This window comes from Drosophila innubila (assembly GCF_004354385.1).
Source record: "Drosophila innubila isolate TH190305 chromosome 2L unlocalized genomic scaffold, UK_Dinn_1.0 4_B_2L, whole genome shotgun sequence".
In the NCBI taxonomy this organism is placed as follows: domain Eukaryota; kingdom Metazoa; phylum Arthropoda; class Insecta; order Diptera; family Drosophilidae; genus Drosophila; species Drosophila innubila.
The window spans coordinates 5,058,815-5,073,767 of record NW_022995372.1 but is presented as its reverse complement, the minus strand read 5'-3'; the positions used below and the strand labels follow the sequence as shown (position 1 = coordinate 5,073,767).

The 14,953-nt window shown below is 36.9% G+C and overlaps 1 protein-coding gene and 1 non-coding gene across 2 annotated transcripts in view; both read right to left on the bottom strand.

Annotated features, from left to right (window-relative positions):
• Nucleotides 1-13,737, bottom strand: part of LOC117781383 (protein sax-3) — a 57,148-nt gene extending 43,411 nt beyond the window's left edge. The window contains exon 1 of the mRNA XM_034618135.1: nucleotides 13,033-13,737. Within this exon, the coding sequence (XP_034474026.1) occupies nucleotides 13,033-13,393 (361 nt within the window). The 5' untranslated portion in view covers nucleotides 13,394-13,737. The remainder of the gene's footprint in view (nucleotides 1-13,032) is intronic.
• Nucleotides 8,036-8,128, bottom strand: Trnay-gua. Its single transcript has 2 exons — nucleotides 8,092-8,128; nucleotides 8,036-8,071 (listed from the first exon to the last, which is right to left on the bottom strand). It is a non-coding gene; the product is annotated as a tRNA-Tyr (tRNA).
• Nucleotides 13,738-14,953: the final 1,216 nt, after the last annotated feature.

Below are 14,953 nucleotides of genomic sequence, written 5' to 3'. Positions count from 1 at the left end.
TTTTTCATCCATTTTTATATATGACCAAAAATTTAATTTGTAACACTCGCCGAACATCAAAAGCAGCTGCTTTGGGCCAGTAACCACGTAGAAACAAACAAAAGCAAATCAGTTGGAGCAATTTGAGTGTGTGCGACTAGCAAATACCCTTTATGAAGCTATAAAATATGATATTAATCAAAAGTTAGAAATCACAATAATTGCATGAAAACAGAACGATTCTGAAGAAGGAGCATTGATATCCTAAATTTGCTATATTTTTCTCTTGATGCAGGGAACTGTATTTAAAATACATAAAAATATATATATTTTTATTGAAATTGTCTCAGCTATGTTGTGCCAAAATTTCATCGTCCTCGGCTTAACCGCTTGGACTGCACAAATATCCGTCAGTCAGTCAGGACAAACAGCTTAAAATATTAAATAACGTATGGAATATGATTTACGTTGTAATTGTAACAGTATATAAAGTCAACATCACAAAATTTCTTAGTAATTAAATAAAGGAATACAAATAGATGGAAGACAGATAGAAATGTTGGTAATATATATTAGATATATATACTTTATAAGTATAATATCCTCTATACAAAACAAATGGAATATTGACAAACTGAGATACAGGTCAAGTACCGCTTCTTGTGGTTTTGTAATAGTTACAGGGTATCACAAATATAATCATAAATGCGTATAACATTTGTTGCTGTTGTAACTTTCTGTTTGGCTTTTGTAGTTGTTGCAATTGCGTACGCTTTATTTATGTTTTTTTATTTGTAGTTGTGGCATTACACACACGCATGTGTCTGGCTGTGTGTATAAGTGTGTGTGTGTGTGTGGGTTTTACCTGACTCTGTGTGGGATTATTCCTGCCAATGCGAAATTATACAACTTTGGCAACTTTGGCCTTTGTTTTCGGTTCCCTTTTTTTTCGATTTTTCTTTTTTGTGTTATTTTCTTTCTACGAAATTGTTGCTTATTGCTTTTGGGCTCTCAGCGTTTAAGCCGCTGCTCTGTTTTATTATCTCTCTCGCTCTCTCTGTCTCTCCTGTTCTCTTTTACTCTGTATTGTGTGAATGCAGGTAAGCGTGAAAATTTGCTAAGCCAACTTAATGCAACTTCTTCTTGGGATCTGTCGCTGATGCTGTTTCTGCTTCCTGCTGATGTTGCTGCTGTTGTTGCTGTTGTTGCTATTGTTGTTGTTGCTGACCCCTACGCATTGTTTTCAATACTGCGTTTGACCCTCGCCACTGAGTGTCGCCTTTTTCTTTCTTTTTCCCGCTGCGTCGACAATTTATGCGGCATTGTAAGACCCAAGACGAGGACTCTTTATCTGCGACTTGTATCTTTGACTATATCTTTAGCTGTATCTGTATCTGTTGCTGCTGCTGCTGCTTCCTCTCACTACTACCTAATAGAGATATGAGTGCGTCTTGTGCTGAACATGAACCTGAACCTCAAGCCTGACTTTATTTAATTTATACAATAACCCCTTTGGCTGCCTCATCGTGTCACACGATTTACATTGCATGTTGTCACGTCATTCTGTCAACAGGCAACACTCGCAACACTTGCAACACTGCGACACGCCCCACAAGTCAGGCTGCCACCTCTCATTCCCCACCTTGTCTCCCATCACCTTGATCATTTTTCCTTTCTTTCATTTTGCGCTTTTAGCTACCGTGAGTAATTAAGCCGCATGCCTTTTGCCAAGTTGGCGACTTGCCTCAAGTTGCCGCCTCCTGTGGCGGCTTCAAAAGTCGTTGCCGGCTTTGACGCATTCCTAGATCCAATTAAAGTGCCATAAAAATCACTTAAGAGGGCCGCATTTGACAATCAACTTTAATAAAGACCACGAATGGCCTCCCCACACCACCCTCCCGCCCTATTCTACTGCCCCCACCCCCCTTTCGACCCTGACATGACTCAACCTTGACCCAAGCAAAGGCGACTGCCAAATGGCGTTGAAAATAAATGGGCAACAGGAATCGGCAAACATGGTTGCAACTCTGGCGATGAGGGAGCAGAGTCATGCCACGCAAGGGGGCAACAACAGGCCAAGGGAAACAAGTTGCGATAACAACAGCAACAACAACAGCAACAACAACAACAACAGCCAACCAACAAAAAAAAGGGGCGCAAAAAAATTATGAAAAATTAATTTCTGGCCGACGGCAGACACTGTGATGGGCAGGGGGCGAAAAGGGGCAGACAGACACATGGAAAGTGATTCGCAGGGTCAGGGAATTTGCCATTGTTGTTGTTGCTGCTGTTGCCCGTATTGTTATTGTTGCCTGTGTTGTTTATGCGTGGCAAAAATAACGAAGTGAATCACGAAAATGTTGCGAGATGAGTGTTAAATGTGTTTTAATACTTTTATGGCAAAATGAATTAAGTTAAAACAACAGCAGAGAGAATATCATTTAGGGGAGTTTTCTGGCAGCGTTGCCAGCTAGTAGAATTAACGATATAACCGAAACTACAATAAAAGAAACTGTTTTCTTTAGATGTAGACAATAAAATTAAATTAGCGTTACCATATCGTTGTAGTTTAGCAATTTTCAATTACTATTAAGTATCCGAAGTTTGTCAATGAAAGTTAATAATGCTTTAGGTAAATAAGCTTAGTCAATGGGTTAAGAGAATCAATGAATATTAAACGCATAATAGTAATTACAATATTAATATTTTTCGAGACATTTAATTTAAAAAAGCTATTAAGCGTTGCCACATCAATGCCATTTAGTACTTGGTGTTTAACTTATAGATAAGTTTCCGCAAACTCGTTAGTTACAAACATTCACTAAGGAATTACGAAAGGTGTTCACATATTTTTATAAGCTACTGTGTTGCCAGTTGGTCAATAAAGTCATCTACTTACATTCTAAAATCTTGAAATATTTTTAGTAACACATCCTTATGCATTTTAGACATAATATTGAGAACCTTTTAGCTAATTTATAGTTAATTGCTATTAATAGCAATATATTTACGTTAAAATGTTGAGCCTAAATTAGACAGCCTTGCCATATTGTGCACTATAAGCATCATAATGCCAACCTATGCAATGGTTTCACTTAAAACATGCATTTTACATTTCCTTAACAACTAAAATTTACTTTGCATGCAGCTGAAGATCGTGAACAGCTTTGACGTATAAACCTCTCGATTGAGAAAGAATCGAACGACAACAAAAGCAACAACAAAAAATGCAAAGATCACGCTTGAGTTTACCCTTAGTTGCGCTTTTGTGTGAATGTTTAACAATACATTCCACTGTTGCGGTAACGATGACGATTGCCACCACCAACATCAGTGGCAACTTTGGCTGCAGGCATGCCCCTGCCCCTGCCCCTTTCTCACTAACCCTCTCACATCAGTAGACAGTCTCTGTTTCTGTATCTCTGTCTCTCTGTCTCAGTCTCTGGATATGGGCGCATTCAGCGCGGTCCCTTCGATTTGTTGGTCTGTCATCATGCCTCATCATTGTCAGTCGCTTGGACGACGCTTGGTAGATGCCTCATGCCTCATGCCTCCTGTTCCTACTCGACAACGCTGTTGCTGTTGCTGTTGTCGTTGTCGTCGACAGCATGTGCAACATTTTCATCATCATTATTTTATGTTGCTGGCAAAGTAAAGGCAACTTCTCTACCTTGTGATGCTTACACACACTTCTTTTTTCGTCTTGTTGTCTTATTTATGCGTTATTGAATTTTGTTTATAATGCGACATGTTGCCCCCAGTTGATGTTGCTGCTGTGTCTGCAGAGGAAGCAGCAGCAATTCTTGCTGTTGTCGCGCAATTATGCATTTTTGTTTACTTTGGCAAAGCATGGGAATGTTTATAGCTTCTAAATATTTACAAAACTCATCAAAAAAACCCCATGCAACGAGAGCTGTAACCTGCAACAGCTGCCACAGTTGCTGTTGTTGTTGTTGTTGTTGTTGTTGCATATATGCAATTGAGCCATCAATGCCAATGCCAATTGTCACTAGTGGCCAAATCACAGCGCAAGTGTCAAGCAAATGTCAATTTCTTGCTGCGAGATCAGCGAAGATCAGTGAGATCATCAACTGGATGCTTGCAACAGATTCTACCCTCCACTACCCTCCCCTATCCGCCATGTCTTTAGATCTCTAGCTTGCAACAATCTCCACTTCAGTCGAGACGTTCGAGACGTTGATTTTTATTGACAGCTCACAGCGGTTTATTAATGATCGTGCTGGGTTCAGAGAGATTTGCCCCAGATACCAGCTGAAGAGAGGGAGACAGAGCAAGAGGAGACTGAGACTGAGACCGAGTAGACTGTGAAGAAGCAGATTGCTTGCAGCAAACACGCGATGCCGCAACAGACATCAATCTGTGAGCATCAATGTTGTCTCAGGATCACTCAGCTGTCCTGTCCGATCGTCCCGACAGCGCTGAGGATCGTCTCGATCGTCGTCATGCAAATTCTTGTCTTGATTAATTAACCGCACAAATTGCAGCTGTGGCATTAATTAATTTTTCACAAATAATTTATGAAGCAGCAAGCATAACCCAAAGCCAATTTTGCAATTTTGCAGTCGCGTCACGTTGGCAACTCTACTCTTTGCTTGGCTGAATGGTTAATTAGCCCGTAAATTCTGTAGACAGTCAATAAACGTATAAACGATCGACTAATCGATCTGACAATTAATATAGAATTATGCTGAATCAATTAGTAAGCAAGTCAAGAGAAGATGATCAACATCAACATGACTTGGCATTTACTCGAGAGACTTTCCGAGAATATTTCGTCTCAAAGACATGCCGACATTTGCATGGGCGTATAAAAAAAAAAAAGAAGAAATATCTCTCACTCTCGATGTGGAAATTATTTCCCACAAGGTGCGTCACTAATTAAATATTTACTTTAGCTCAAAGGCCACACCCGGCTAACCCAGTTCCATTTTCCAGTTCTGATTTCTATTGCAAATGTTTACAGGAGAATGGAAAAAAGAATAGAAATAAAATAAAAAGAATGTAAACAATTCCACAGCGCAACACTCTAAATAAATGTCAGTGCTGTAATTTGAGCCTCGAAAAACAAAAGAGGAATAAAAAAAAAACAAAACCGTTTGCTGTCACTCAAAATGGCTCTTAAAATGTAAATAATGCTAAAAAGAGAACAATTTTAGAGAGAGAGAGAGAGAGAGAGAGAAAGAAAATGCTTAAGGCACAGCGACAAGTGACGCCTTATCTTAAATGTATGCCTCAACGAGAGTTGTCCCCCTGCCTCCGCCCCTGTCCCTGTCCCTGCCACTGTCCCATGCAGCGTTGCAAAGTGTCTCAGCACTCACTCTCAAGTGATTGGCCTATCGCATTTCTCTCTCAAAAGTGCAATAAATTAACTAGAGGGAAAAACTCGCCTCTCACTCGGAGTATGGAGTATAAAGTGCCATTTGACAGACTTTGGGCTCCAATGTCTAAAACTAATGAATTTGATGACAAAACTCGTTGAATTTAAAGCTAAGAGCGCTACCAGCTTTTTATTTTTATCCTACACTACGTGGGTAGTTTCGAAAGTTGTAGTAGTTTCAAATAAAGTTGTCGAGCAGCCGAAAAAAGTGTAAGAAGTATTTAGAAAATAAAGACAAGTTAACAAGATGCAAGTTTATATTTTAATACATTTATAGAGTTGAAAAACTTCAATAACAATATAATACTAAATATATATATTATTAATAAAATGAACTCACTTCAATACAATGTAAAAACTAGTCGAAATATATGCAATAATTTTATTTTATACATTTTAATTATATCAATTTCCCAGTATCCATTAAAAAATGAATTATGTATTTATTTTTAATTGTAATCTCATATCATAAAAGTTTTATTATTATTTTTTAAATAAATTTTCTAATGTTTAGTAATAAATTTCCTTCAAGCTCTTAACATTTTTCCCACCTTTCCCATTTGCTCAACTCCAATCAAACTATACAGGTCTATACAAATCTTTAACGGTGCTAAAGCAACCCAAAAGCAATTGTTGGTGTTCCTGAAAAAACCATTGCTATCAAATGTCTAAGAAATTCTTGAGAGATTTGACAAAATTAAATATTAATTTAATTTAATTTAAATATCTTTAAACTGAATAAAAATGCAAAAATTAAAAATGTTTGAAAATATAAAATCTTTAGAGATTTCTGAAACAAAAACATTTCATTTGTAAATATCTAGAGATTTCTGGAACACACCTGATAAATTTAGTTTAATTATCTAACTATTCCTAAATCCGCCCTCACAGCAAAGACAACAACAACAGCAAAAAAAAAAAGGCTGCAACAACAATAATTCGCATATAATAACTAAAGTTTGAATATTTATGGTAAATGCGATGCCGGCGCAATATCAATATCAAGTTCTTAACATATTTCAGTGTCTTATCAGGCAGGCGGCAAATGAGTTTAGGCTCGCGAGTCACAGAGTGACAGAGTCTCAATGTCTCAGAGACTGTGGGCAACATGTTGCATTGTAGGTTGTCGTTGTTGTTGTTGTCGTTGCTGCTTGGGTTGACAGTCATTTAGATTTATGGCTGATTGTCTGCGTGGCAGTCAAGCGAAGTACTTGTTGTTGTATTATAGTTGTTGCCATTTTAGCCTTATTTGCACGCAGCGCAGTCCAATTTTGCATGTTGCAAGTTGTTGGCCGTTGCCTGTTGCCCGTTTGTTGCACGTTGATCGTTGTGGTTGTGGTTGTCGTTGTCGCTTACGCAGGTGACTACAAGAAAGCAGAAACCAAACTTGTTTTAGCCAACATGGCCAATTTGCATGTGTCGCACTCGACGAGGCGGAAGATGGCTTCAACGAGGAGGCAGCGAGTGACAAGGAGAGCGAGAGAGCGAGAGAGCGAGAGAGGGAGACAGGTAAGGAGAAAGACGCCACAGGTCTTAGTCATTGGTATTAGATATCACAAACGCGATAAACGTTCATGTGCCGCATCTTTTATTGATTTAAATGCCATTGCAATGTCGCTGTTGTTGTTGTTGTTGTTGTTGTTGTTGTTGTTGTTGTTGTTGTTGTTGTTGTTGTTGTTGTTGTTGTTGTTACTGTTGTTGTACTGCATCTTTTCATTTTGGCCACCAAATCGCTTAGTTTATATATATATGTATATGCTTGAGTCTGGGAAAAGAGATTAGGATTAAGCCGTTTGTCAACTTGTCATAATTGCAGACAGACGGCGCCGTCGATCGACTTGTTAGCAAATTATAAACGTTGCTTGCAACGTGCGGCAGCAACGCCAACGTTGCAACATGCACACAAACTATGACTCAAGGCAATTCATTTGAAATTTTTCATAATTCTTTTCGTGAAACGCGTAGGCAGCACCAAATCCAACTCCAAATCTCAACTGGCAACTTGGTACTTGCAACTTGCAACTTGCAACCGCTGGCGGCAACTTCTCTAACTTCCAACTCTCTCAGTTCACTGCAAAACGGCAAACTTCAACTTCATCAAGTGCAAATATGCAAATCTTCTGGTTTCAGCTTAGTTTAACCAGGTCTTTTTAGACAGACGAAAAACCTACTCAGGTTGCAACTTGGCAAATCTACCTGCCACTTGGCATCTGTTTCACAGTCCCCACGGAAATTAGTTTTCATTTCAGCAGAAATTATGCCTCAAATCGGCTTGAAAGATATCAACTCTGATTAGATGTGGCTGACTTAAAAATAAAGAGACATTTTATAGACATTCGTGAGATAATTTGAGAAAAGAATTATTAAGATAATTCAAAAATAAATTAATTTTCATATTTTGAGTAGATTATAGTTTACTTATTCTAGTTTGAACTTCAGAAATTATATACAGAAATAAGAAAAAGATAGCTTACTTAATAATTTAATTGTATATATAAGGAAAGATTTATATCTGACTAAATTTGCTCACAGTCTCCGGTTCCTCTAACAATTTATTTTAATAAATATACTTTAAGGTAAAAAAAAAAACAATAGCATACAATATTAAAAATAATTTCAAAAAGCTGTTGTATTAAAAAAAAGTGAAAAAAATTTGTTTCCTTCGAGCCGGATTTGAACCAGCGACCTATGGATGACTACATATTCACTTCGCACTACAGTCCACCGCTCTACCAACTGAGCTATCGAAGGCATGGAAATGTGAATTCTAATTCGTCTTTATGTTTAATTTTTATGATGTTTCTGCATGCTTAATAAATTGACTATAATAATTTCGAATTATACAAGTATTTTTAATACAAACGTTACAAACATTTTTATAAATAAATATTACAACTAAAAGTCGGTTAAATTTCCCAACTTTTCAGTTAGCAAGAAATTGTAATAAAAAACAACTATATATTACAAAATTTGAGTAACCATTGAAAATTACTTAAAATTGTGATTAATAATCACTGATAATGCAAGATTTTTGATTTTGACTTACAAAAGTATTTGTTACCTCCACCTTCTACACTTAGCTATCAGATTTATTTGGCTTGTGGGTGGCTTACAATTTAATAAATGTATCACAAGCCAAAGATCTAAGCAAAATTGTTACAAATTAGCTTCGGGTCAAACAAAACCCACAAAAGTTGGCATAGAAAAGCTAACGCTATAATATTCTTATACTTTAATTTACTACAAAATAATAATATTACAAGAAGAAAAAAACTAAATAATTTTGCTAAAATAATAAAAATTGGCGCAGAGTTGGGCAATTTAAGCGATGAAGGATATATTGAGATACTTGAACTGAAAAGGACAAATATAAAAGAGCTTGAGGATTTGTTGCAACAACGTCTGGATGATTGTGGTTGGAGTAAAAGCATTGGGCAAATGATGAGCAAGATGTTGGATGAGAAAGTTGGGGACAATTTCAGTTATGATCAGTTGCCAGCAGAGATTATTCCACAAGCTCAGGCTCTAGTGCCGCATGCAGTGCGTCAGGAGTTGCAACCACAAGTACTGGAATCCTTGGAGTCAAAATCCAATCGCAACTCAACGATGAGAAATAAAACTAGTTCTTTAAGTGCAGAGAGAAATAAGTTGTAGCTTAAGCTTATGTATTTCGATGCTTGGGAACTCTATTTGTCTGTGTTGCAAGTTGCAACCTACTCCCGTTATAAGCTAGCATAAATCTAGCTGCCACATCACCTTTCAACTTTGAAAGCAGCTCAAAAACGCTTCGAGCTGCCCGCAGCAGCAGCAGCAACGCCTTCTCTCTCTTAAAAAATGAAAAATAAAATAAAATAGTGGAAAAACCCATTTTCCGAGCATTCGTTGCATGCAAAAATGTGGCAAGCTGCAACAACAACACTACAACAACAACTTAAACGCCAACTGCCATAACTACAACATTTGGGCAACCAAAAAAAAAAAAAAATAGAAGAGGCAGAAAAGCGACTGCAAGTTTGCATTTAACGCGGCTGCCAGGCTTAATTTTTTCCTTATTTTTAATATCGCAAAGCTCAAGAAAAATAGTTGAAAAAGACATGAAAAAAACCCACGGCTATGTAAAGCTGCAGCCGGTCCAAGTCCATGTCCAGAATCACGTCCATGTCCAGGAAGCAAAACTCTTGCGTATTTGCGTAGGCAAAACTTGGCTCTTGTCTTGCCCACTGAGATGCACCCTGAGAACAGAGAACTGAGAGCGGACGAGGGGCATTTTGAGGACACTGACTGAGACTGGAGAGAATTGAGAGACTAGCTCGCTAGCTCTGAATTTTTTTTCTTTCATAATTAATTATAATTTAGCTGGAAAATACCCCTGGCAGATCAAATAACTCAGTCGGAAGAGTAAAGAAAAGCAAAAGGAATATGCAAGCGCTTAATTAAAAGGAAAGCAAATACTAATAACTACATTAAGACGACCCTAAAATACCCTAGACTTCATATATGCGATGTAGTATATAAATTTGCCAACTCAATTTTTAAATGATATCAATTTAAAATTTGAAGTTAAGTATAAAATAAATTGGATACCAAATTTCAGAAATGTAGCATAAGTAGAACATCAGTTATCATAGGTTAGTAGTTGAATAATATCATTACTACCATGTTTACTTCGATTCTTTTGGCAAATTCGACTAAAATTTTGCATTTTTTAAATTTTTATTGCTTAATAATTTGTTTAAACCCAAATTTTTATAAGACATACTAAATTAATTCGTTAGTTTTTCAATTATAGATAGAAGTGTTGTAAAAATAAACTCAGATATAAAATTTCAACTAAAAACTGCAATAATTGTTTAGTTCACATAGGCTGCAAAACAAAATTAACTATGAATTTAGAAAAAATCAGATAACAATCAACTCTGCTCTCATTTAGTCATAAATTCGAATATTCCGACTTTGCTTCAGGTTTTCCCTTTAAAATCTGAGCCATAACTTGCAATTGATAAAGCTATAGCCCGTCCAATCTATTACTCTTAGAGTTATCTATAACGTGCGTTAAATTGGCGCAACTGCAGTGCGTAAATGAGATAATACAAATCTGGCAGTTTGGTCACCCTTAACCCATCTCTTCCCAACGGCTGGCAAAGGTCTCGTTAAGTATAAGCTCAAATAGTGAAATGTGTGTAATCTAATGCTTATTAAACGATTTTTAATGCAACAAGCAGCAAGCTTGCAACATGCGGCAACTCACGCAACAATTTGAATTGGGGATTCCGATTAGCGATTTCGAGAATCCTGAGTCCCAAAAACGATTATGTGCCACGTGAAAACATTTAACACGCAACAACAACGGCAACAACGATGGTGTTGAAGCTGCCACTGATGAGCTGTGTGGGCCATGTGGCAAGTGTTGCACGCGACGCCGTCGCACGTTGATAATAAATTGTATAAAATTATCTCAACGGCACACGGCAGCCAGACAAAGCCTGTGCTGCAGGGTTGCCCCCCCTTCACTACCCCTCTTTCCACCCGAGGAAGGGGTGGTGGCATGACCAATCGGGTGGTGGGTCAATCGTTGGCTGCTTGTGGCAGCGTGCAACACTTTCAAGAATAACAACGCAGCAAAGTGGGTCATAAAAATTATCTGCTGCTAAACGTCGCCCTCAACATGCTGACCAGGGTTGACACTGAGTCGGAAAATGAGTAGCAACAACAACTACAACAACAACAACGACGACAACGACAACTCTGGCAAATAACAAAATGCTTATAATGTTACTCTGGGGAGCGTTTTTCCAGCTAGTCTGCAGTTTTCCACAAGCTGCTCAGCATTGAGCAGAGAGAAGAAAATTATGAAGAAGGAGAGAAGGAGAGAAGGAGAGAAGAGAAGCGCAGCGACAGGCTGCAACTGGCGTGCAGTTTGTCTCGAGGGAATTTCATGAACAATTTTAGTCTATTTTTTTTCTCAACTATTTTTTTTTTTACTTTTTTGTATATTGCCTAGTTAAGTTTTTCCTTCTTTTGTTGTTGGAGGAGTGGAAAAAAGTGTTACAATTGCTGCGGCTCAATTTTCCGAACATTGCCCGTTGGCCTTTTTGTAATTTTGCCGAACCAGAGGGAGAAAGGAGACTGTCGATTGTAGGGAAAAATCTCATGTGCATTATGCAAAATTGGGCTAAGTAGCAGTTCAGTTAGGTTCGGTTAAAGTTGCGATTCATTTTCTTATTTTTTTCTCCTTTTTTTTGGGGCAACCTTTGAGTCATGTAAATGAAGTCAAGTGCTGCTGCTATTGTTGCAGCTGCAACTGCAACATGTTATTTCAACAATCACATGATTGGTTAACTAAATTGTTAAATCACGTAGTTGACTGGGAAGTAATAGCCCAAGGAGGGAGACAGGAATGGGAGCAAGGAAGTATTATCATTTATTGCGGAAATTTCTTAAGCATGGTATTCAAAGAATTAAATTTTTAGGGGATAAATTCAAGTTAGTTTTTTTCATTTGTAGAAGCTTTTTAAATTTTCTTATAAATATAAGAGTGTAAAAACAACTTTAAAAATATTTAAAGACAGTAATAAATATTCAGTTTTCCATTAAAAATCCGTAATCAAAGTTGTTTCTATAACAAGCGTAGACAACTGCAAATTCTTTATAATTTGTTCAGAAATAATTCCATTAATTTTCTAGTGTAATTTCGAGCTGATTAGCAGCATGTGAAGTTGCACATTTTCCGGTTAACCGCAGCAAATGATGAAGTCTATTAACATGATTATGAACTAAGCCATTAGACAATGTATTTAGCAATATTTTCGAAATTTTCAAGACACACAAAAACTAACCGCAAAAGCCACAATATCATAGACTATTTTATTTGTTAATGATTTTTTTATTATTAAGTACGCTCTGATCTTTGTTATTGTTTGGCTTTTGATGTAATTGAGTCAAAAAAAAAAAAAAAATGGAAACTAGCGTAATCAGTTTTATAATAATGCTATACAGAAATGTATTTTTTCAAATTAAATGAAAATATGCTTTTTTCTAGGAAACTCTAGATAGACTATTCTCTCGATGAAGATCAACCCTTAGAAAAAGAAAGAACCTTTCAGTTTTTGCTTTGTAATATGATCTATGTTGGGTTTCTCTAGTTGAAATTCGGTGTTAAGCTGCGCTATTAACAAATCTATCTATAAGAGATAATAGGTATTTCATAGGCAGCCCATATATCATTTCCGACGGTAAAACAATTCTAGAAAAAAATTGGAAAAAAGAATATGTATGTAAAGTTGAATTATGCTCGATGTCGTGTCTATAAAGCGGCATTAAAATCCATTAGCAAACGCGCCGCAGTGCCTTTATTTAAGATCATTGTTGTTGTTGCTGCTGCTGCAACTCGTGTCGCCACCAAAAATAGTCAAAGCGAGGCACCAAATGTGGCAGCGTGAATGGAAACAACAAATGACAATAATAAATATCTAGAGAGGGAGTTGGATGAAGGAAGTGGGGGATGGATGCAAAGCTATGCATTTCCACAAAGGATTTGTTGGCCATTAGAGCGCGGAAATAGTTAATCATATTTAGAATTGTGGCAGGGTTGCCCTTCAAAAAAAAAAAATGGGTAGCGGGAGAAATGTGTGGCAACTTGGCAACTCGACACTTACCCTTGAGCGCAGCAACTTGTGTTAATCCATTTAATCCAGCAAACAGCAGCAGGAGCAGCAACAAATGTGGCAAGCGTTGCAACTGCAACTGCAACTGCAACTGCAACAGATGCACATCAACTGACAATGGAGGTGACTGACGCATCATCTGACGCTTTCCCCGACTGTCCCCATGTATTTTTAGATGCTTGGCTGCTGCCGGCGACGTTGCGGCGACATTTTGATTGTTTCTGTTTCTGTTTCTGTGTCGTTGTTTGATCTCCCTGACGTTGTTATTTATAATTTTATTATTTTTAATTTCATTTTTAATTTGATATTCGTTAGATAAATGCGTTGTGGCACGCATTTCACTTGAATGCATTTTGTCAAAATCTGTTTCACTTCTTTGGCAAACTGAATAAATAATCCGTTGGGGGATTCACTAAGCACTCACTTGATTTTGATTGGCACTATTTATGTATATATATATTCGTATTTGTTATTATTTTAAATCCTTTCTATGCCATGGCGCTAGAGCCGGAAACCGGAACCGGACAAGGCAGCCAATGACGTTGGCTTTACGGCACGAAAGTCGAACGCTCGCGCGACCCGAAGAAAAACTCGCTTGTGGCATGCGAATTTTTCCAAGAACGCCAAAAATACCGAACACGTTACGAACGAGAAACGCACGAACCGCTCGCACAACCGATGCGACCGAGAACCAGCAGCAAATTGAACTCACTTCCACAGCGCCACTGTTAAGATGCGTCTGTTGAGCTAACAGCCATAGCAGTCCATACAATCCACACAGTCCACAGCACTATGTCAATGCATTACTCAATATGGCACTGTTATTTAGGTTGGTGTGCTCTCTTCTAACCAATGCTTTGCCGCTGTTAAACTTGTTGCATGCTGTGGATGTTAACTAGCTCTCTTTCTGGCCCGTTTACTTTTGTTTACAACTGCACATCGTTTGTTTTGTTCCATTTGCCATTTGTTTCTATGCGGCGCCGACAAATGTTGAGCAACATTTGATATGGAACTTGTTTCAAGCAGAATGTGGAAGACATGCAAAACGATAACAGATGTAACGCTGTTGTTTTCAACACATTTTATTATAATAAATATAAAACGTTTATTATTAATTAATCTATTTTGTTGAAGCTGTCTTTTAAAAAGAATAATTTTTTAATTGCGACCTCGTGTATTTTTTTGTCGACGCAAACAAATACATTTTTATGGCTGTCATTTAAAACGACAAAAGGTGAACATAATGAGCATGCTCTAGTTATTTTTAGTCAATTATTCTGAAATTGAATCACTATATAAAATTGACTATATTGCACTGATTTCAACAGAAAATCAACTGCTTTAACTTCTTCAGAGTCCCTCTTTTTGTTTGCTCTATTTATATATATATTTTGATTTCGGGGAACTACCAATTTAATACGAAGACGCTGACAGCGTTTTCCGGATAAAAAATTGATTAGATTTCGCCGGCAAACGCAAAAATAACGAAATGTTGTCAACATTTTGCATACCAAGTTCCTTAACAAAGTGAAAATATCTACATAAATAATATGTATACATTAATGGGATAATTGAGTATGTTCGACCAAGTAATACCCTGCACATAATCTTCAAAAACCCAAAAAATAACGTCTTTGTTAAATAGAATAAAAAGAAATTATGATATTTAACTGTATTTTCATTTCGAAATTACTCAAAATAACATACGTCAGGAAAAAAATGAAATAAAATACAAAAATAGATCATTTTTTGTTTTATTAAAATAAATTAAAGGATGGGATATAATATGATATGCTTAAAAATTAAATTAATATAGTAAATGCTACTAAGAAGTAGAGTGTATACTTTAGCAAATAAACATTCTAAAAAGTATAAAATTCAACATATATTTTTTTTAATGAGCACTAAATTG